Genomic DNA, 22,917 nt, shown 5'->3' with positions numbered 1-22,917 from the left:
AATAATAACTGGGTATCACTGTCAGGTGTTCCAGTAACTCATGGTTTTTGAACATGGCCAGGCGTTTGCCTCATGGTGTGTGAAGGGCAGCAGGGTGACCCCCTGGCACGGACGGAAGAGCTGGTTGGTGGTTGGCTCATGATGGTGTCTACCGCAGACCTCAGAGAAGTCGTGTGAGCTGGATGGCAGGTTCCCTGCCCCCTAACAGAGCCAGTGCTTCTGTACGAGACACTGGGATCAATTCTTGATCCATGTCACCCCTATATGGTGCCATCGTCTGCACTTTACCATAGCACAAGGCCAAGTCCCATCCAAACCCACGTCTGGCTGATTTCAGATCCCACCATGCTGCTTCCTTCTCCTGCCGCAACGCTTGAGCTAAAATCCAACATTGTGTTACAACTGAAAAGATAAATTTTATTTCCAAAGCAGAACTGAAGGAGAATCTGATAATCCTGTTACTTTGTGGTTGAAAATGCGATGGAAGCTGAGAAAGAAAATGGCTTGCTTCTTTAACTGGATTTAGGGTGTGCGCCCTCTCTCTGTGCTCTTTCTCCTCAGTCTGCTGACCTTCAGGAAGTCATGTTTACAGCTCTTATAAAGGACAGACCCAAGTTTGTCCGCCTCTTTCTGGAGAATGGCTTGAACCTGCGGAAGTTCCTCACCAATGACGTCCTCACGGAGCTCTTCTCCAATCACTTCAGCTCCCTGGTGTATCGAAACCTGCAGATCGCCAAGAATTCCTATAATGATGCCCTCCTCACCTTTGTCTGGAAACTGGTTGCTAACTTCCGAAGAGGCTTCCGGAAGGAAGACAGGAATAGCAGAGATGAAATAGACATAGAGCTCCATGTATGTACTGGGATGGTTGTCTGCCTGAATACTCTGATCTCTTGAGTCTTCCTTCAGAAAAATCTCTCTACCTCTCTAGATTCCTACTCCCTATCTCATCACCATCATGTAGTCAACATATTGGGTTTGTTAATTTTCTTGCCCTACTTCATTTATTTAAGCTAGCAGATCCTACTGAGATAATAAATGGTGCATTTTCTTGCTTTATTCTTTGTGCTATGTTTATAACTAGTTACTGCAGTGTTTATTAATTGCAGAGGTTGGTGTGATGCACTTTCTGAAGGTATCTAACAGAGAACAGGGGCAAAGAAATGGCAACCTGTTCATGCCTTAGCCTTTTAGATGTGATCTGCCTAAAACAGTTCTGTGCTATCCATGCAAAGGACTGGAGAACTGCCAAGTTTTCCTTTGTGAATGAAAAGGGAAGCAAATCTTTCCAAAAGGATAATCCTGGTTTCCACTTGAGAGGATGTTATGGATGTACCATTTATATTCTTTCAAGATTTTCTACTTAAAGGACAGGCAGGGCCAGTTTCCTGCACCAGCAACTCTTTGCTGAAGGCTTGCTCTGCTCAGAGCCCACTGAGGGTCAAGTTGGTGTATAAATACCCCAGCAACCTTCCTGCTCAGAGGGGATAATTCTGAGGCCTGTGTCCTACACTGGCTCCTAGAGTTGCCTAGTGAGACAGTTGTTGTTCAGTGGCCAAGTCATGTCCGACTCTTTGCAGCCCCATGGACTACAGCCCACCAGTCTCCTCTGTCCGTGGGATTCTCCAGGCAAGAATACTGTAGTGGGTTGCCATTTCCTTCTCCAGGGGATCTTCCTGACCCAGGGACTGAACCCACATCTCCTGCATTGGCAGGCAGATTCCCGCTGAGCCACCAGGGAAGCCCCACGTGGCCCACGTGGTGGGGTTAGTTTCTGGTTATTTACCATGATAACCTGTTGGTCCGTCCTTTTCTAATTTCATTTCCTCAACCTTCGAGTGGTTTTCCCAGAATCACTTCTCAAATAAAATGCTTGTCTGAAATCCTTTTACTTCTGGGAAAACTCAAGCTGGGTCATTATCTTTTATAGTTCTCGAATTTTAATATATGTGTGTGTTTGCAAAAATCTAAATGAGCTAGGTGTTTGAAGAAGTTGGAAGTGTTTAAAAAGCTGTTTGATTCTGTTTATAGTGAAACTCTCCACAGTATCTATAACTGTGCCAGAAACATTTTGTATCTTGGTAAAACTTGTAGGAAAGATTAAAAGGAATCTATACATAGAGTTGTTTTTCTATCTGAAAAAGATTCCCTTGGGCGGCTAAATGAAGCTGGGATTCTAGCTGAAACATTAGGAATTGAAACTTTGAATAACACTCCAAAGAAATAAATATAGTTTTACATTGTGATAATTGAACTTTAACTATCAGAAAGTCGGAATTTAGATTGAGCATTTTTCTAGATGAGAAGGAGAGTTATATGGTGAGAAGGAATTGCTTTCTCTTCTGGCTGTCAGAGTCATTCAGTTTTTAAATTGCTGTCAGCACATTTTTTTCAGCCTTTATACTTTTCCATCTACTTGTACATTGCCTTTTGTGATAGATCAAAGATTCCGTGTCAGATTATACCACCTGGTGCACTGGGGAGATGAAACGCTCATCCCTATTCTGTGAAAATGGATTCAGGCACCGAGTTACAGAGCCCTCCATACACGGGGTGCTCCCTAGGGCATCCTGACCGCATTTTCATTCTCATACTGGTGTGTCTGCTAAAGTGGTGTTCCAGCTGCAGGTGCTGACTCCCTGCTCTAACCCTCCCAGGATGTGTCTCCTATTACTCGGCACCCCCTGCAAGCGCTCTTCATCTGGGCCATTCTTCAGAACAAGAAGGAACTCTCCAAAGTCATTTGGGAGCAGGTAAACGCCCAATTCCTTGGCAAATGTGCGCTTTGCTGTGGTTGTTCTGACCCTCTCAGAACTCACACATGTGTGCGCATATGTGTCCACGCTCAGTCCTGTCTGACTATTTGCTGCCCCAGAGAGTGTAGCCCACCAGGCTCCTCTATCCTTGAAATTTTCCAGGCAAGTATACTGGAGCAAGTTGCCGTTTCCTTCTCCAGGGGATCTTCCTGATCCAGGCTTTGAAGCTCTGTCTCTTGGATCTCCTGGACTGGTGGATGGATTCTTTACCACTGTTCCACCTGGGGAGCCTAATCTTAAAGCATCACTAATGAAATGAAATATTTGATGTAACGAAAATGGTTGTGGCTTGTTTTTAATGTGAACAGAGGTGTGTTTGGGAGGGGAGGTCTCTGAAAAGTGCTGGCCATTGTGGGCAATCCAGAAAGCACTTACTTCTTAGGTGTGTGTGGATGTGCGATTGTTTTCCAAGTGGATGAGGTTTTTAAGTTTAGTTTAAAAATTAATTTCTAGCTTTATCACATTATAGACAGGAAGGTATGGCCTGTACAAAATCTTCTCTGGGAAATGATTGATATTTTTCTCTGTGATTCCCTACATAATGATTTTTCTAAATGATTTATGAGCAGTTGAAAAGCAGTTACCTTCTCCATTTTTAGAGCCTACAACTAGGTACTGAATATTAATTCACACACAGTCTCACTAACTACATTGTCAGATCTTCGTGTCCTTGGCCACTTTCCCACCTGAGCTCTTATAGCATGGGGGTGGGTCTTCAGACCTCCCACTGCCCCATCGAACTATCAGCTTGTCCTACATTGATCTTGATACTGTCTTTTTGCCTGTTAATTCCGTGTTCAAGACTGTGAGTATATTCAGGTTCAGGACTCTTGGTGCACATTGCACACCTTGCTGGGAACCCATTTCCTGCTTTTGCCACAATTTTTTCCTTGTCTGACTTTGATGTTGGCTTGACCACAAGGGATTTAGAATTAACGGCAGCATGCTCACTTCTCTGAAAGACCAGGGGCTGTACTTTGGCCGCCCTGGGGGCCAGCAAACTTCTGAAGACTCTGGCTAAGGTGAAGAATGACATCAACGCTGCAGGGGAGTCGGAGGAGCTGGCAAACGAGTACGAGACCCGGGCAGTGGGTAAGCCTCCTGGAATGGGACCCGGGGGTGGCATAGGCACGCTAGGGGGCATTTACTGACTTTCCTAAGATTGAAGGTGGGGAAAAATGGGGGCTTCCTCACCCCACAGCCTCCCAGAGCCATATCCAGGTCAAGTCTAAGTAACTCAGCACCGTAGGAGAGCCTTGGAGTGTTGCTGTTCAGAAACTGTGACAGGTCTGAGGTTTCACCTGACATGTGAGCTGATGGGTTAGCCTGCCAGTCTCCCATACCCATACCTAGGGAAGACCCCAGAGCCCTAGTTAGGGGCCGCAGATAGCTTATTACTATGGGAAAGGCAGCATTCAGAACAGCATCCAGGGTTGTTCCTTGTGCCTCGATTCCCCACGGGGTGATGTGAATAAGAGCTGGTGTTGACAGTCCCACAGCTCCCCCAAATCAGGAGACTCAGGGCCTCTATAATATAAGACGACAGGTGAGCTGCCCAGCGCCCTCCGGGGGAGGTTTCTCATCACCAGGAACAGAGGTGGGCAGAGGCCTTGCTGAGTCTGATGCTCCCGGAACATCTGTCCTCCATTTGCTTCACCTGCCCTTGAACAAAGCTTATCGGTGCCCCTGCTCAGAAGGCCTGGGCCATGCGAGGTGTGAGAAATCCAGGACCAAGTTGCCTCCCAGCAACGCAGAATGTTAGGCCAGTTCTATTTTTTTTCCCCCCACTTGAGAGTTTTAAGTTTGCAGTGTGGCACATTGCCAACTGCAGCCGTGCTTATCTGTTGTCTTATCTAATGAAGAAATCCTCATGAGTTGAGCTTCTCTGCACTGGAAAAAAAAGGTGTCTGATTTTTTTCTTCTAATATATTTAAAATTTGAAGATACCATGTTAATTTCAGATTGACTTAGCTAGTCAATGAATCCTAATGTTTGACTTTTAAAATAGTTCCTCTGAGGATCAACACACCAATCTCTTTGTCATAAGAGCACAAAATATGAAATCTTATGTGTCAAAATACAAGACATCCTCAATGCAATTGGTCAGTGTTTTTTTATTACATCATTTTGGCTCTTTTTTTTTTTTGGTACTGTGCCTTAACTGCAGAGACCCTCACCAAGAAAGCACAAAAGGTAAACGAGATAGCTGAGGGTCTGAATCCTCCCCGCTGTGGCTGAGCCCCATCAAAGCAGGTGGTGGGGGGGGCTCCATGTGTTCACTGCAGCTCAGTGGGCGTTTCTGACACCTGCCACCAGGAGGTGCTGTAATGGGCATGGGGTACCCAAAGAAGACCCCTTGCCCTGTGGAGAATTCTCTTCTGTTGGCCTTATCTCTGCCTTTTATAAACCAGGAGAGTCACAGCCGGGGTTTTGTGGAAGCCGGGGCTTGGCCGGGGCAGAGGGGGCAGGGTGAGAAAGTGCTATGCCTTGGCCAGCCCTGCCTCCCTCTTCCCTCTCTCTGGGGATGCTGTCGCTTAGAGCTGTTCACAGAGTGTTACAGCAGCGATGAGGACTTGGCGGAACAACTCCTGGTCTATTCCTGTGAAGCCTGGGGGGGAAGCAGCTGCTTGGAGTTGGCGGTGGAGGCAACCGACCAGCATTTCATTGCCCAGCCTGGGGTCCAGGTGAGCAGCATGCCGTCACCGAACGGCATGCCTAGAAATGGGCCTTTCCCATCAGCTGGCTCTCGGCACCCAGGGTTACCTCTAGCTCGGTGTAGGGATGGGCCAGTTACACAAGCTCCCTGAGCCTTAGTTTCCTTGTCTGTAAAATGGGCAGAGTAGGGGGTAAAGAAAGGCTTGCTATGAGGATTCAGTGAGACAGTCTGTGAGTGGAGCCGGCCCTTTATGGTAGCAGTTACTGTCACAGCCGTTATCCGTAGTACTGGGAGCAGAGAATTTAGTGTGAAGTGGGTTCAGCCACTGTAGGTGCTTTCTGCCTTGAATTACACTCACAGCAATTTGTGTCTTGTGCCTCAGGTTTGGGAGGGGAAATATTTCACCCACCATCCCAGCTGGAGGAAAGGTAGAGAAGGGGACAGACTGACACTCACCTACACACTCCTCGTATGTGCAATCACGCTTTATCTTCACAGCATGCGTGCAGGTCAACATCATCCTGTTTTACTGACGAAGACTTGCACAATAAAAATTACAGTTGGTTAAGGTTCGTAGGTTTAGTGAATTTGGACTCATACAGCCTCTATTTTAAAGTCCACAGAACTGAAAATCAAGCAGAAGTTTCAGTGGTTTAATCATAGCCCCTTAGAATTCAGGTAACCAATATAAAAGAATAAGGATCTCAATTCAGAGAGTGAGGGGAGGTTTGAGGGCTGGGAAGAAAGGTTGCACACCATCCAGCAAGTCATTGCACTGATAAGGACCTGTTCCTTTGTCTGTTTCCTCTAGAATTTTCTTTCCAAGCAGTGGTATGGAGAGATTTCCCGAGACACCAAGAACTGGAAGATTATCCTGTGTCTGTTTATTATACCCTTGGTTGGCTGTGGCTTTGTATCATTTAGGTATGAAACCAAGGCACACAATAGTGTGTGCGTGTGTACATGCATCTGTGAATGTGTGAGCACGTGTGCGTGCACATGCATCTGTGTGTGTATATGCATCTATGTGTGTAGACATACTTGCATGTGTACAAACATACATGTGCATGCACACGCACCTGTGTGTGTACACGCACCTGTGGGTGTATAATCGTCTGTGTGTATACATATATCTGAGGCTGTAGATGTACTTGTGTGTGTACAAGCATCTGTGTGTGTGTATATGCACCTGTGGGTGTATAAGTGTCTGTGTATATACAGACATCTGTGTGTATAGATGTACTTATGTGTGTACAAACATTTCTCTGTGTGTACATACATCTCTCTGTGTATAGATGTACTTGAGTGTGTACAAGCATGTGTGTACAAGTGTCTGTGTGTAGATGTACTTGTGTGTTTATAAGCATCTATGTATGTACACGCACCTGTCGGTGTATGAGCATCTGTGTGTACATGCATATGTGTGTGTACATTCTTCTGTGTGTGTACAAGCATCTGTGTCTGTACAAGTGTCTGTGTCTGTGCACACATCTCTCAGTGTGTGCTCTTGTGTAAAGAAAGCATTGTAAGGCCTGGAATTTATGACGTCCACTCTAGTGCCTGCACACATTAGGTCTGGGATCTCTGTGGGTTTTCCCTGGGTTTGAAACAGGCAGAAGTGGGGTCATGTCCTTATATCTGAGGCAGAATTTGGATCTGGTAGCCAAGCAATGCCAAGGCTGAATTCTGGCCGCCTGGCCCCAGCCCGGCTGTGGGTCTGTGTTCATCTGCGTTCAGCAGGGGAGATGAGGCCCACACAGCGATGCTGGCTGGGATGGTGACAGGGCTCTCTCCTCTCGGTCCAGGAAGAAGCCCCTGGACAAGCACAGGAGGCTCCTGTGGTACTACGTGGCCTTCTTCACCTCCCCGTTCGTGGTCTTCTCCTGGAACGTGGTCTTCTACATCGCCTTCCTCCTGCTCTTTGCCTACGTGCTGCTCATGGATTTCCACTCTGTGCCCCACGCCCCAGAGCTCGTCCTCTACGCGCTCGTCTTTGTCCTGTTCTGTGATGAAGTGAGACAGGTAGGTCAGCCCTCACGTGCGTGCCCCCTCCTGTCCTCAGTGGGTGGGGGCTTCCTACTGCCACGGAGGAACAGAAGCTGCTCCTGAAGTTCCAAAGTCACTATGTCCCCCAAACAAATGTTCTCCTTAGGTGATCACCCGTGAACATGAAGACGCACTTCCGTGAGATCTCAGCCCCAGGCCCAGGCTTTGCTCTGTAATTAATGTTAATGGAGATGAATTACTCGGGATCAGCAATGTGTTCAAAGAGCAGGTTGACCTTGGACTCTAAACCCACTCCTGTGTTTAGGGATTGGGAGCTATTTGTGGCCCTGTCAGTACCATCGCCGGGGGAGGCGGCACCATGCATGGCAGGGAGACCGGAAGGACTTGCCGTTTAAGAGCATCTCAATGTGCAGTGTGTCAGATTGACAATGTTGGGAAGAATTCATATTCATTCTTGTGAATTTCAGGGAGTTCGTTTCAATTATTCATGGTGCTTTTCTGTAGTTTCTTGGGATCTGCATTGTTTGACATGCTCTTTCCACCCTTGAATCCAAACTTGGCCCAGGCTGGGCATGTATCAGTGTTCAGTTAATAGTTGTTGAATAAATAAATGTTGATGTTGAAGGTCAGTGCTGTCCTTAAACCATCATAAAAAGTCATCCAGAAAACCCTTTTAAAATGGTAATTTGTAAAGTGTATGAGAATTGCTCTTGCCATCACTCTCGTCCCATATGAGCCCAAATGCAAAAACATATCCATTCAACAAGTATGGCCTAGGTGCCTATAGTTTGTGAGGTGCTGTGCCAAGTGATACAAGATGTTTGGAGGGGCAAAGGATACTGGTTTTGACCACACAGAGTCACTGCCTAGAATGGGAATCCTAAATTGGTTTCAATTATCATGCCAACTCTAATACTTTTTGGTGCCTTCTAGGATCCCTGGCAATGGCACTCCACTCCCGTACTCTTGCCTGGAAAATCCCATGGACAGAGGAGCCTGGTAGGCTGCAGTCCATGGGGTCGCTAAGAGTCGGACATGACTGAGCGACTTCACTTTCACTTTTCACTTTCATGCATTGGAGAAGGAAATGGCAACCCACTCCAGGGTTCTTGCCTGGAGAATCCCAGGGACGGCAGAGCCTGGTGGGCTGCCATCTATGGGGTCGCACAGAGTCGGACACGACTGAAGCGACTTAGCAGCAGCAGGATCCCTGGGTTGAGAAAGATTCTGAGGCTCTGTTTTCAGCAGGAGCGCACCTTAATGAATTAGCAGCATCTGCCATGGGCACAAGGAATGGCAGAAGTCCTGGCACCAGTGCCCTGAATCTGCCTTTGCTTGTCCAGTAGGTGGGAGTTTCAGGTTTGGACTGGAGATGGGGTACAGGTGGAAGTGTGTTGAGCATGGTGAGATTATCAGGCTTCTGGTCTGATAATCTCCCCCAGCAGGTCTCCCCCAGGATCTGGTCCTGCTAAAGTGCAAAAGGCTTCTGTGATTTCGGATCAGCCTCACGGGAGCCCCAGCACTGGCTCAGGAGGTCACAGTTCAGCCCAGGGACCTTCTGTATGAGCCCATGAGGGCTAGGGCTGCGATGATAGCAGGGCTAGGGCAGGCTGCGATGATGAAGCACCGCCAGGTGGCTGAAACAGTGCAAGTTCATCACCTCATTGTTCTGAAGGTCAGAAGTCTGAGATCAGGTTGTGGGCAAGGTTGGTTCCTTCTGAGAATGCAAGGAAGAGCCTGTTTGAGGCCCCTCCCTGGTTCCTGGAGACTTGCTGGCCATCTTTGCTGCTCCTCTGCTGGCGATGTGTTGTTTGATCCCTGTCCTCATGCCCACACCACCTTCTCCCCATGTGCGTGTCTCTGTCCCAGCCTCCCTTTGTCATGAGGACACTAATCGTTGGGTCAGGGGCCCATCCTGCTCCAGTATGACCTCATTTTAGCTAATCCACACCTGCAAGGACTCTACTTCCAAACAAGGTGCTGGGGGGGGATTCCTTAGAAGTATCAATTTGGAGGGGACATGGTTTGACCCACAACTCCTTCCATGCAGTCTATTAGTGCTGTCTTTACTTGCTAGTTCTCTCTCTTTTTTGGACTTAACTGCATATCAGCAGCCAGGGTGTGAAAATACCTGCATGAGAGAATCAGAGAAAGATGGAAGGAGAGTCAACAATTAGAAATGGGCCGTCGTGAGAGTTAACCAAGTTAAACTAGCACCTCTTGAGTTATGTTGTCATGGGAGTTGGCACTGCCCAGGGTCACACATGCTTCTTCCTAGACCAGTGGGGTCGGGGCTGGGGCCCTGCCTCCCTGCCTTTGCTCCACTCCCGGGCGTGGTTGACTACCTTTCAAAGCCACATCAAAGAGAAAGTTTAGCTACTGCAGAGAAAGACGATGAAAGGGTGAGTTTGAGGGGCTTTGGCTGGCTGCGGGGGGAAAGCCCTGAGTCTCACACCATCTTGGAGGCTAGCAGACCTCTTGTCCTCTGTGGGTGGGGGATGCCCAGCAGGGAAATAAGTCATGAGCCCAAAGAAGTGGAGAGGGAGAGAGAAAGAGAAAACCAGCAGGAATTGCAAACAGCATGGTTGTTGTTCAGCTGTTCAGTTGTGTCTGATTCTTTGTGACCCCATGGACTGCAGCATGCCAGGATTCCCTGTCCTTCACTATCTCCCAGAGTTTGCTCAAACTCATGTCCATTGAATCGGTGATACCATCCAACCATGTAATCCTCTGTCGTCCCCTTCTCCTCTGGCCCTCAATCTTTCTCAGCATCAAGGTCTTTTCCAATGAGTCAGCTCTTTGCATCAGGTGACCAAAGTACTGGAGTTTCAGCTTCAGCACCAGTCCTTACAATGACTATTCAGGGTTGATTTCCTTTAGGATGCACTGGTTGGATCTCCTTGCAGTCCAAGGGACTCTCAATAGCATGGTAGTAATTGAATTTCTTTGATCTTCTGGTTTCCTGTCCTTAAATGGGCGTCTTTCCTACTGTAAGCGGTAATTTTTTTCTGTTTTATTGAAATATTGTGACATAGCCCTGTATCCATTCCAGGTATGTAGTATAATGACTTAACGTACATAGAACTATGAAATGATAGCCACAGGAAGTCCCAGAGAGGAGCCACAGGACCGGATGCCTTGTGAGGCAACCTCGCCCATCTCATCCGCATCAACTCTACTGCGGAGTTCCAGCTCCTCGCCCAAACTCTGCTCCTGACCAGAAGTGGGTGGCAGGGAAATGACTTCATTCAGACATTTGGTTTTTATTCACATTTAATCCTTGGGTACTAGCATAGGAGCTGGCGCTATTGCGTTTCCGGCAAGCGTGTGTATCTTTTTAATAAATGAACTGAGAAGGCAGGGTCTTCCTGACTGAACCCCAGAGCTGTGCTGTGACTGAGAATAAGTGGGGAGCCCTGAGGCCAGAGCCAGGCTTTGGGGAAGAAGCTCGCAGGAAGGGCTCAGGGGTAGCTCTTTGGGCAGTGGGTGCTGTTGGCAGCTGCTTCTTAGAACAATTGATAAAAAGTTCTTTTCCTGCTCTTAACTGCCCCTTACTCACACTCCCAACATTTCTCCCTTAGTCCCACTCCTGACCCTGCCTCCTGGCTGCATTTCATCACAGAGCCTACGATGTGATTCCCAAGGTCATCTGTATCCTCCAGGCACCTAAAGGAGCATCAGGTCCAGAGAGAGGGCGTCTCCTGGACTGCTTCAGGGGCAGAGCTGGGCCTGAATGGAGGACGCAGGGAGAGTCATCCTGGCTCAAGCCAACACACTTCATCCACGCCCTCCTTCTTTGAACAGATATTTATTGAGCACCTACTGGGTGCCAGGCAGTGTTTAGACCCCAGGGATGAACCAAGCAGGCAAACATCTCTGTCCTCATAGACTTTTTACCAGTTAAAGATGACCGTCAGGGTCACTTCTGAGAGCTTTCAAGGAGAGGAGGTGAGCATGGCAGGTAGTGTAGAATGAGCGAGTTTTGAGTTGATGGGGAGATTGGCGGAGAGGACCCAAGAGAGTGAAATTCTAAGTCCTCTCAGCACAAGCGTGTCCCTTCAGATTCGGATGCATATCAACTGCTCATCACTGATTTGGGTCATGCAGGAAGGAGTCTCAGGACAGGTGTGTTTAGCTTGGAGAGGGGCTCTGGGCAGGCGGAGTGCGTGGAGAGTTGCCCAGGAGAGACACGGCGGGGACTCTGCGTGGGAGGACGGCGGGCTAGTGTGCTCCCAGTTATTCCCCAGGCCTGACGTGATGCCCACAGCGTCCGACTGGGTCCCAGCTGTCCTGCCTTCCAAATGGGTGATATTGGACCGTGTGTAGCTCTGTCCAAGTTGATATTTGACCACGTGTAGCTCTGTCCCATGGACGGAGGAGCCTGGTAGGCTGCAGTCCATGGGGTCGCACAGAGTCGGACACGACTGAAGCGACTTAGCAGCAGCAGCAGAGCAGCTCTGTCCAAGTTTGTCCTCTCTTTCTCTGTAAAAAGTTATTCTTTTAAATTTATTTTTAGTCGGAGGATAATTGCTTTCCAATGTCGTGTTGGTTTCTGCTGTACAACGTGAATCAGCTATCAGTATAAATACACTCCCTCCCTTTCGAGCCTCCCTCCTACCTGCCCATCCCACCCCTCTAGGTCATCACAGAGCACCGAGCTGACCTCCCCGTGTTACACGGCAGCTTCCCGCTAGCTGTCTGTTTCGCGCGTGCTGGTGTGTGCGTCAATGCTGCCCTCTCAGTTTGTACCCCGTCCTTCCCCAGCTGTGCCCTCAAGTCTGTTCTCCCTGTCTGAGTCTCCATCCCTGTCCTGCGATTAGATTCATATCTAATCATATCTCTAGATTCCACATGTATACATTGTACGCGTGCATGTTCAGTCACGTCATGTCTGACTCTGCGACCCCCATGAACTCTAGCCCTCCAGGCTCCTCTGTCCATGGGATTCTCCAGGCAAGAGTACTGGAGTGGGTTGCCATTTCCTCCTCCAGGGGATCTCCCTGACCCTGGGATCGAACTCACATCCCCTGCGTCTCCTTCATTGCAGGCAGATTCTTTTACTACTGAACCGTCAGGGAAGGCCTATATATATACATTAATATACGATACTTGTTTTTATCTTTCTGACTTACTTCATTCTGTATAACAGGCTCTAGGTTCATCCTGTAAAAATTCTTCTTGAAGGGGCAGTTTGAATCCAGCAACCTTGCGTATTAAGGCAATGGTGAAGGACATGCTTAGGGTCAGGAGCGTGGGGCCCAGGCCAGCCCTGCCATCCGAGAGCCGCTCTGATTGTGTAGTCTGTGAGCCAGTCTGCGATGCCAGCCAGCCTTGCTGATTCTTGTCATTACAGAACTCTGACACTAGAGGTCGCTGTTTCCCCTCAGGTGTGCAGTCTCAGGCCTTTGGAATCCTCCATGCGGTTGGTTTCCTCAAACCATCAGGTCTGCCAGCCTAGTACTGTCTTAATTAACCCAATTCACACTTGTTAGCGAAAATCAAAACCAGGCGGGATGCTACCTGTTTCAGATCGTGTCTGGGTGTCAAACGCATGCTCCTCGGTGTCTGCCTGGGTCCCCTTGCCCGTGGGGGGATGGTGGTGGCAGAGGTTGCTCTGTTAATTGGAATTTTTAACCAAGGCAATCAATGAGAACAAACAGAGTTAGTTGCTAAATAGCTCTTAGGTCTGTTAAGCAGTCTGTGAATGTTTATTTAAAATGAGGCAAGTCCCAGCATCCCTTCATGGAGAGCACACTCATTCTTTAGGCCCTCGAATCCTGAGAAAGATGGTGAAATATGGTGTTTTATGAATGTAGCCTGACCCTGGCATTCCTTTCAGAAAAGAGACTGCTGTTCCTTTTTAAAGATGTCTTCTTACTGTAACAGTATCTCCCAGCCGCCGAATTGATGTACTTACCGTTCCTCCCATCACGGGTTCAGAGGCTGAGCCAGGCTGGCGCTGCCCTGTTGCCCTGTGCCTACCTGCCTCGCAGGCCAAGGTCTCAGAGAGGGAAGTAGGTGGCAGGGAGAGCCTGTCCCAGCCGCCCTCATCTTGCCCTGGGTGGGTGGGGACCCACGTCACTGGGGTCACCCAATGGACCGTTCTGAGCCCATGAGATCCGCCACCCACAGGGGAACAGGGTCAGATCAGGCTGCTTATATCTGGGGGATTTTTGTTTTTTTCGTATTTTTTTTTAATTTAAGTTTTTATTTTGTATTGGGGTATAGCCAATTAAGGGCTCCCCCGGTGGCTCACTGGTAAAGAACCCACCAGCCAAATGCAGGAAATGTAGGAGACCCAGGTTCAGTCCCTGGGTTGGGAAGATCCCCTGGAGAAGAGAGGGCAACCCACTCCACTATTCTTGCCTGGAGAATCCCATGGGCAGAGGAGCCTGGCGGGCTACAGTCCATGAGGTCGCAGAGTCAGACACGACTGAATCGACTGAGCATGCACGCACATAGCCGACTAACAATGTCGTGATAGTTTCAGCTGTACAGTGAAGGGACTCAGCCGTACATATACATGTATCCATTCTCACCCAAACTCCCTCCCATCCAGGCTGCCACACAACATTGAGCAGAGTTCCATGTGCTGTATGGTAGGTCCTTGTTGGTTATCCATTTTAAATATAGCAGTGTGTACCTGTCCATCCCAAACTCCCTAACCACCCCTTCCCCTGGTACACCTGGGGGATTGTAATACTTTCTTGGTGCTTGATTTCATAATGTTCTCACCCCCTTGCCCACTAAAGTTGCCATTTGCATTTATCAACGAGTGAAGAGAAGGGCTTCCTGAGAAACTGATGCTGTTTCTTGAATCTCTTCCAAGTCTAAGACTGGGGGATCCCCATGGACTGTAAAGAAGCAGGGTGATGCTGGAGAGAGGAAACTGGATTTCAGAACCCCGAGACCCACCACTTACTGCCTTTCTGTCTTTGGGCGAGTTCCTTTGCTTCTTTTTCTCAGGCCCTGGTTTCAGGTGTAGAATAGGAAAGGAGATATCTGGATAGCGGGTGGCCCATGGTGGTGAGTTCATGTAGTAGAGTTGAAAAGTGCCGTGTTCCTTTGATGACGCGTGTTTGTTGTTATTTTCCTCTTCCCTGAGTAAGGCAGGTACATGGTTTCCTTATCTGAGCTCACTGGGACCTTTGGTCTTACCTCCCCTCCGACCCTTATCACGTTTCATTTTAAACATGTTTAACGTCTATCTTTCGCATGGGCCAGTGGATTCCTTCAGAGTCCACGTTGCACCCAATCTGATGTCTTTGTGTCTCAGGAGCCCACCACAGGTATTTGCAATCCTGTGGACTCTCAGTAAAATATGTTCTGACTGGATGAGCAAATGACAGGTGAGATGACCTCCCTGGAATCACCCAAATCTAGTGGACGGATTGCCAGAGAGGCTGTCCAGATGCAGCCTCTTCTAATGGATAATCTTATTCCTCTTCAAGTGTTTTCCTGACATACTTTCTTCTGAGAAATCATGACTGATATATACATATCATGACAAAAAGATCCTTAAGACACATTGTTCACATCAGTCATTTCTGTGACCACATCTGTTCCCTTAGGTGCCATGTATAGCACCTGCGTGCAAAAAAGGGTTTTTAAAACTTCCAAAAAAATGTTCCCTTTTTAAAGACGTTTTATTGTCATGTGTCGGAAAATATTTATAGGAAACACACAAATCTGTGATGATGGCAGTATGGGTAACAGCCTTGAAGAGTTGTCCAGTGTGCAGCCTACACCACTGTACATGGCGGTTGGGGGAGGGTTCCAACTTGGCCCACACAGGTTCTGCAGGTTCCTTTTTAAAGAACAGTAAGGATCCCTGTGTCTTTTTTTCCTTGACTTTCTTAGCAACATATGAGCAACAGAACAGCAGGCATGTGACCTTACTTTCCAATCCCCCGGGAATCACAGGGGTCAGTTGCAGGGCATACTTGGTACATCATGGACTCAAAATGGATCTGGAGAGAAATGTGTGAGCGTGAATAAACCTGGACGCAGCTGATGTTCCAGCTGCTGTGTCCTTTCTGTCCCTCTGCTCTGCAGTGGTGCGTGAACGGCGTGAATTACTTTACCGACCTGTGGAACGTCATGGATTCACTTGGGCTTTTCTACTTCATAGCGGGGATTGTCTTTCGGTAAGTAGTCCTCAGCACATCTTCAAGTGTCAGTGTGCGGATTCTCTCAGGTGGAAAGGAGGAGAGACATTTCAAGCCCAAGATATGTGAGATAGGGTGAAATATGGTCCTGATATTTTATGAATACAGGGCTTCCCTGGTGGCTCAGTGCTAAAGAACCCACCTGCCAATGCAGGAGACGGGTTCGATCCCTGGGTCGGGAAAATCCCCTGGAGGGGGAAATGGCATCCACTTCAGTATTCTTGTCTGGGAAATTCCACAGACAGAGGAGCTTGTGGACTACAGTCCATGGGGTCACAAAGAGTCAAATACGAGTTAGCGACTAAGCAGCAATAGCAGCAACGTTATGAGTATGGTGGTGGTGGTTGAGTCACTAAGTCGTGTCCGACTCTTGCGATCCTGTGGACTGTGGCCTGCCAGGCTCCTCTGTCCATGGGACTCTCCAGGCAAGAATACTGGAGTGGGTTGCCATTTCCTTCTCCAGGGGATCTTCCACCCACTCAGATCTAGGAATCGAACTCAGGTCTCCTGCATTGCAGGCAGATGATTTACCAACTGAGCTTTGAGGGAATAGACTATCTCCAGAACACCATTCAGAAAAGCGGTGGCTATTCCTTTTAAAAAATGTTTTCTTACTACAGCAGTCCCTCTGAACCCCAGAATTGGTTTGCTTACAGTTCTTCCCATCACGTGGCCGGAGGGTGAGCTGGTCTGGGGCTGCCCAGTTGCTATGTATCCTCCCTGTCCCCCCCATTTAGAGATTATTACAAATGCCTGTTGTCTCTGCCTCTTAGAGACACAGCCTGGTTGATATAAAGTTGTGTCTCCTCTCATCCCCCCTCTTGGTGATCTGTAATTGGAAAGGGGTTCTTCATGGTTTTTCTCTTTGCGCTTGTATAATTTGGGGAGAGGAAATTAGAAATTGAGGGCCCTAGAGAATGATGAAGGTGTAAATATCACACAGCATTTTGCTTTGAGGCCATATAATCTAACATGCATTTAACTTCAACTCGAATGTTGGTTCTGGAGCCTGCCCTCCCAGCTGCAAGGTTTCCTCAATCTCAGAACTCATGATTGGAAAAACCAGTTGGAAATTGTGTTTGGAGGGAAAAAGCAACATGACTTCACCTGATAGGGATATTGGGGTGCACCCAAACCGTGAACCCCCTTGCCCAGTCCTGCTCCTTCCAGACCTGCCTCCCCAGTAGCTTCAAGGTGAAATTCCTGGTTCTGATGGAGCAGAGAAGCTTTTCTATTCGTATTTACACCCACTTAAATCAAATCCCTTATGATTATACAGTGGAAGTGAGAAATAGATTTAAGGGCCTAGATCTGATAGATAGAGTGCCTGATGAATTATGGAATGAGGTTCGAGACATTGTACAGGAGACGGGGATCAAGACCATCCCCATGGAAAACAAATGCAAAAAAGCAAAATGGCTGTCTAGGGAGGCCTTACAAATAGCTGTGAAAAGAAGACAAGCGAAAAGCAAAGGAGAAAAGGAGAGATATAAGCATCTGAATGCAGAGTTCCAAAGAATAGCAAGAAGAGATAAGAAAGCCTTCTTCAGCGATCAATGCAAAGAAATAGAGGAAAACAACAGAATGGGAAAGACTAGAGATCTCTTCAAGAAAACCAGAGATACCAAAGGAATATTTCATGCAAAGATGGGCTTGATAAAGGACAGAAATGGTATGGACCTAACAGAAGCAGAAGATATTAAGAAGAGATGACAAGAATACACAGAAGAACTGTACAAAAAAGATCTTCACGACCCAGATAATCACGATGGTGTGATCACTGACCTAGAGCCAGACATCCTGGAATGTGAAGTCAAGTGGGCCTTAGGAAGCATCACTACGAACAAAGCTAGTGGAGTGATGGAATTCCAGTTGAGCTATTTCAAATCCTGAAAGATGATGCTGTGAAGGTGCTGCACTTAATATGCCAGCAAATTTGGAGAACACAGCAGTGGCCACAGGACTGGAAAAGGTCAGTTTTCATTCCAATCCCAAAGAAAGGCAATGCCAAAGAATGCTCAAACTACCACACAATTGCACTCATCTCACATGCTAGAAAAGTAATGCTCAAAATTCTCCAAGCCAGGCTTCAGCAATATGTGAACCGTGAACCTCCTGATGTTCAAGCTGGTTTTAGAAAAGGCAGAGGAACCAGAGATCAAATTGCCAACATCTGCTGGATCATGGAAAAAGCAAGAGAGTTCCAGAAAAACATCTATTTCTGCTTTATTGACTATGCCAAAGCCTTTGACTGTGTGGATCATCACAATAAACTGTGGAAAATTCTGAAAGAGATGGGAATACCAGACCACCTGATCTGCCTCTTGAGAAATTTGTATGCAGGTCAGGAAACAATAGTTAGAAGTGGACATGGAACAACAGACTGGTTCCAAATAGGAAAAGGAGTACATCAAGGCTGTATATTGTCACCCTGTTTATTTAACTTCTATGCAGAGTACATCATGAGAAACGCTGGACTGGAAGAAACACAAGCTGGAATCAAGATTGCCGGGAGAAATATCAATAACCTCAGATATGCAGATGACACCACCCTTATGGCAGAAAGTGAAGAAGAACTAAAGAGCCTCTTGATGAAAGTGAAAGTGGAGAGTGAAAAAGTTGGCTTAAAGCTCAACATTCAGAAAACGAAGATCATGGCATGCAGTCCCATCACTTCATGGGAACTAGATGGGGAAACAGTGTCAGACTTTATTTGTTGGGGCTCCAAAATCACTGCAGATGGTGACTGCAGCCATGAAATTAAAAGATGCTTACTCCTTGGAAGGAAAGTTATGACCAACCTAGATAGCATATTCAAAAGCAGAGACATTACTTTGCCAACAAAGCTCCATCTAGTCAAGGCTATGGTTTTTCCCGTGGTCATGTATGGATGTGAGAATTGGACTGTGAAGAAGGCTGAGCGCCGAAGAATTGATGCTTTTGAACTGTGGTGTTGGAGAAGACTCTTGAGAGTCCCTTGGACTGCAAGGAGATCCAGCCAGTCCATTCTGAAGGAGATCGGCCCTGGGTGTTCTTTGGAAGGACTGATGCTAAAGCTGAAACTCCAGTACTTTGGCCACCTCATGCGAATAGTTGACTCACTGGAAAAGACTCTGATGCTGGGAGGGATTGGGGACAAGAAGAGAAGGGGACGACAGAGGATGAGATGGCTGGATGACATCACTGACTCGATGGACGTGAGTCTGAGTGAACTTTGGGAGTTGGTGATGGACAGGGAGGCCTGGGGTGCTGCGATTCATGGGGTCGCAAAGAGTTGGACACAAGTGAGCGACTTATCTGATCTGATCTGAGAATGAGAAGCTTTACAGTGAGTGCTCACACTATGATGTGAACTGGATAAAGCTCAATTTCGTCCTTCGAAACCTCCCTTTCTGCTTGGGTTAAAGGCTCAGCTTTTGGATCACGGTTGGACGTGATTTCTGGATCATTCCAGTTAGAAAGCACATAAGGTTTTCAGTGAACATGCTAGCAGATGGTTAGTTAATCAAATGATCTGGTGCAAATGAGGTAAGTTTCATTGGGGGGAACCTGGCAGGCTCAGGTGCCAAGTGGTTGGCATCATTGTGGAAGCCTTGTGAGCCGGGAAGTTAGCGACAACAGGATTGGGTCCTACAGTAGTACAATAAATCCCCTCCGTTCGAACGTGTTATGTCAGGGGAGTGTGTTCGTTAAGTCTGACAAAGTTAGCCTAGGGACCCATGTAACACAATCTGCTATATAGTACTGTACTGTAATAGATTGATAGTAATTTTCACTCAAATAATACATTAAAAACAAACACAAAAAATGAAACATTTTTGATCTTACAATATGGTACCTTGAAAAGTATAGTTCAGTTCAGTTCAGTCACTCAGTCGTGTCCGACTCTTTGCGACCCCATGAATCGCAGCACACCAGGCCTCCCTGTCCATCACCAACTCCCGGAGTTCACTTAGACTCACGTCCATCGAGTCAGTGATGCCATCCAGCCATCTCATCCTCTGTCATCCCCTTCTCCTCCTGCCCCCAATCCCTCCCAGCATCAGAGTCTTTTCCAGTGAGTCAACTCTTCGCATGAGGTGGCCAAAGTACTGGAGTTTCAGCTTTAGCATCATTCCTTCCAAAGAAATCCCAGGGCTGAGCTCCTTCAGAATGGACTGGCTGAATCTCCTTGCAGTCCAAGGGACTCTCAAGAGTCTTCTCCAACACCACAGTGCAAAAGCATCAATTCTTCGGCGTTCAGCCTTTTTCACAGTCCAACTCGAAGCAGCTATATCACTGCTCCTTTTACGCTTGCTTCTGGACATCCTGGGTTTGAAGTGAAGTTACAGCACTACTGTACTCGACAATGTGGTTTAGCCACTGAGTCGTGTTTGACTCTTGTCGGCCCCGTGGACTGTAGCCCACCAGGCTCCTCTGTCCACGAGATTTCCCAGGCAAGAATACTGGAGCGGGTTGCCATTTCCTTTTCCAGGGAATCTTCCCGATCCAGGGATTGAACTTGCATCTCCTGAGTTGGCAGGCGGATTCTTTGCTGCTGAGCTGCTTGGGAAGCCCACGCTACACAGAGCTGTGCAGTGCAGTACACAAAGCGCAATCTACAGGATGCGTGCTCTTGACAGTGCACACCAGACAGCTGAACTCACTTACACAACTGGACGTGGGAACCCATATTTGCATCTTTGAAAGTTCACATCTCGAAGGTCCATGTGGAGGGGACTTACTGTATTTAGGCTGAAGGGCTGAAGTGTCGGGAGTCTTGGGAGCTCTGCTGTGTGTGATGTCCTCGTCTCTCCTGGAGTCACGAGGGCAGTGCACGCGGCCCTTGGTGTTCAGTGGCTGAAGGGCAGGTGCAGACCCTGGTCTATTTCCACTTTCAGTTCCCAGGCTTTTGGCTGTTTCTTCACGTTTGGTTATTTTTAAAACTAAAACTTTGATTATAAATCAACTACACTTCAGTAAAATTAAAAGACAATATAGCAAATACAATCCAGAAATAAATAAAAGTGATACAAAAGCACAGCTTTGAAATGTGTTGTCAGCATCTCACAAAGTCTTTCCCTTCTTTCCACAGGCTCCACCCTGCTAACAAAACCTCACTGTACTCGGGACGAGTGATTTTTTGCCTGGATTACATTATATTCACCCTAAGGTTGATTCACATTTTCACGGTCAGCAGAAATTTAGGACCCAAGATTATAATGTTGCAGAGGATGGTAAGAATAAAGAGTATCTGTGGTTAGTTGTCCTTCTTCTGACTATACCCAGAGTTCCTTTCGTTGCTGAGAGGAACTTTTTCTCCACAGAGGGATGGTGGCATTTCATAATCAGTAGCGTTTGTTTTTTTTGATCTGTTTTCCTCAGGGGCCCCTTCCAGGTTAAAATTTAATGAAAGATGACTGTTGGGAGCAAACTGCATAACTCAGCACATTCCTAGTAAAGATCTCTATTTAGACCGTCCATGTTACCAAGTACTTTCACTTGAGTCTTAAGTATTCACTAGTGGTGGCACAGTGGTAAGGAATCCACATGCCAATGCAGGAGATGCAAGAAACTCAGATTTAATCCCTGTGTGGAACAGATCCCCTGGAATAGAAAATGGCAACCCACTCCAGTATTCTTGCCTGGAGAATCCCGTGGACAGAGGAGGCTGGTGGGCTACAGTCCACGGGGTCACAGAGTCAGACACGACTGAGCACGTGTGCGTAGGCAGGATAGGGACTTTTACACTCATTTCATAGATGTGGACAGTTGGGTTCAGGAGGTTCACATGTTTGTCTGGAGACATGCAGTGAGCTAGGAGCAAAGCGAGGTATGGAACTTTAATCTTATAACCACATAATACAGACCTCAGGGAAGCACCACCAGACCCATCTCATGGGGCCAGAGAACAGAAAGATAATTACACGCTGACCACGTTGCTTCTCCCAGCTCGTTCTCCACGTGACCCAAACCTCCGTGTTTTTGTCTTTAAATCGGATGGGCGTTTGAATGAGCTCATCTCGAGGTTCCTTTCCAGCGCTGAGCTCCTCTGAGTTTGTGGTTTTAATTCAAAGCATATCTGGGGCATCGAGTCACCATGAAGTCATGCTGTGTGTGCAGAACATTAAAAACAATAAAATGGTGTATTGTTGTTTAAAAAGGAGAGCTTTTATTTTCCTTAAAAAAAAAAAAAAGCAATAGCTCAGGGGTTGGCTGGAGAGGAGTGGGGCACTGTGGAGTTGGGGCCCTCTTCTGCTCCCAGGCAGGTCTCATTCAGAAAGTCTCTGCTCTGAGATGGCCTGGGAACCTGCAAGCAAAGATGCACCCATCAGTGCATGCCCCGAGACCCGGGGGTGATGATGAGCATGTCTAAAAATTGGTGGGTGGATGATGCTGGCTGCCGCAGGTCCCTGGGGCCCCTCTGCCCTTCTCTGTGGTCAGCGGAGCAGTCGAGCCGCCCTGGTGCAGTCCTGACGCTGCTCTTCTGTCCTCCTCCCTCGACAGCTGATCGACGTGTTCTTCTTCCTGTTCCTCTTTGCCGTGTGGATGGTGGCCTTTGGTGTGGCCAGGCAGGGGATCCTTAGACAGAACGAGCATCGCTGGAGGTGGATCTTCCGCTCAGTCATCTATGAGCCCTACCTGGCCATGTTTGGCCAAGTGCCCAGCGATGTGGATGGTGAGCCTGACATGGTCCCGATGGGGACAGCTGGGACATGAAAGATGCTTCCAGAACCAGCTCTCAGGGAGCCTCCAGGGCTTCCTGGTTTGATCCTGAGACCTGTCCTAGGAACAGGCTGCTGGAGTCCGGCCAACATCAGGCAGTGGACACTAACCCTCAAAGCCTTTTCCTTCTCCTGAGCAGGATCTTATGTACCCTGGCAAGCTTGTCCCCAGCATCTCAGCCTGCAATTTTTAAACCTTCTTAAAAAGAGTGTTTCTCAAACTTATGACAGCAGCATGGCCGATGACAGCCAGAATCCTCACTGGTGTAGAAAAGAGTGTTGTGGGTCTGTCCAGAGTGACAGGGTACCCATTTATTTCAAAAAGTGCAATAGTGAAAAATTTTGCCCTGGAACCTGGGATTTAAGCTTCTGGTATGAGTTCACTGCCAACTATCTGGAGGCAGGTTAATGGTAGCAGAGATGGCATTCATTTGATCACAGCCAGTTGGCATAAGGAAAGCATGGGGCATGTGCAAACTGGTGTGTGTTTTGGATAAACTGTAGAACATCTTTGTGATGCTGGCAGTAGCTTGGGCTCATCGCGTTCTGTCCTGCCACAAGAAAAA

At 47.6% G+C, this 22,917-nt stretch overlaps 1 protein-coding gene across 7 annotated transcripts in view; it reads left to right on the top strand.

Annotated features, from left to right (window-relative positions):
* The window catches only part of TRPM8 (transient receptor potential cation channel subfamily M member 8), a 92,246-nt gene that overhangs the window by 34,298 nt on the left and 35,031 nt on the right, over positions 1 to 22,917 (top strand). For 5 of the 7 annotated variants that reach the window (XM_086376956.1, XM_086376952.1, XM_086376975.1 and 2 more), the window contains 9 exons: positions 562 to 852; positions 2,658 to 2,753; positions 3,779 to 3,908; positions 5,355 to 5,500; positions 6,284 to 6,396; positions 7,278 to 7,494; positions 15,535 to 15,626; positions 20,722 to 20,863; positions 22,134 to 22,305. In XM_086376956.1, the coding sequence (XP_086233082.1) occupies positions 562 to 852; positions 2,658 to 2,753; positions 3,779 to 3,908; positions 5,355 to 5,500; positions 6,284 to 6,396; positions 7,278 to 7,494; positions 15,535 to 15,626; positions 20,722 to 20,863; positions 22,134 to 22,305 (1,399 nt within the window). Of the gene's footprint in view, positions 1 to 561; positions 853 to 2,657; positions 2,754 to 3,778; positions 3,909 to 5,354; positions 5,501 to 6,283; positions 6,397 to 7,277; positions 7,495 to 7,624; positions 8,104 to 15,534; positions 15,627 to 20,721; positions 20,864 to 22,133; positions 22,306 to 22,917 lie in introns of those variants that run through there. The other 2 variants (XM_086376985.1, XM_086376996.1) reach the window with 1 other exon arrangement.

The sequence above is a fragment of the Bos grunniens genome, chromosome 3 (assembly GCF_055505025.1).
Source record: "Bos grunniens cultivar Pamir isolate PY7600 chromosome 3, Bosgru_T2T1.0, whole genome shotgun sequence".
Taxonomy (NCBI): Eukaryota; Metazoa; Chordata; class Mammalia; order Artiodactyla; family Bovidae; genus Bos; species Bos grunniens.
This window is presented reverse-complemented; position numbering and strand designations above follow the sequence as displayed.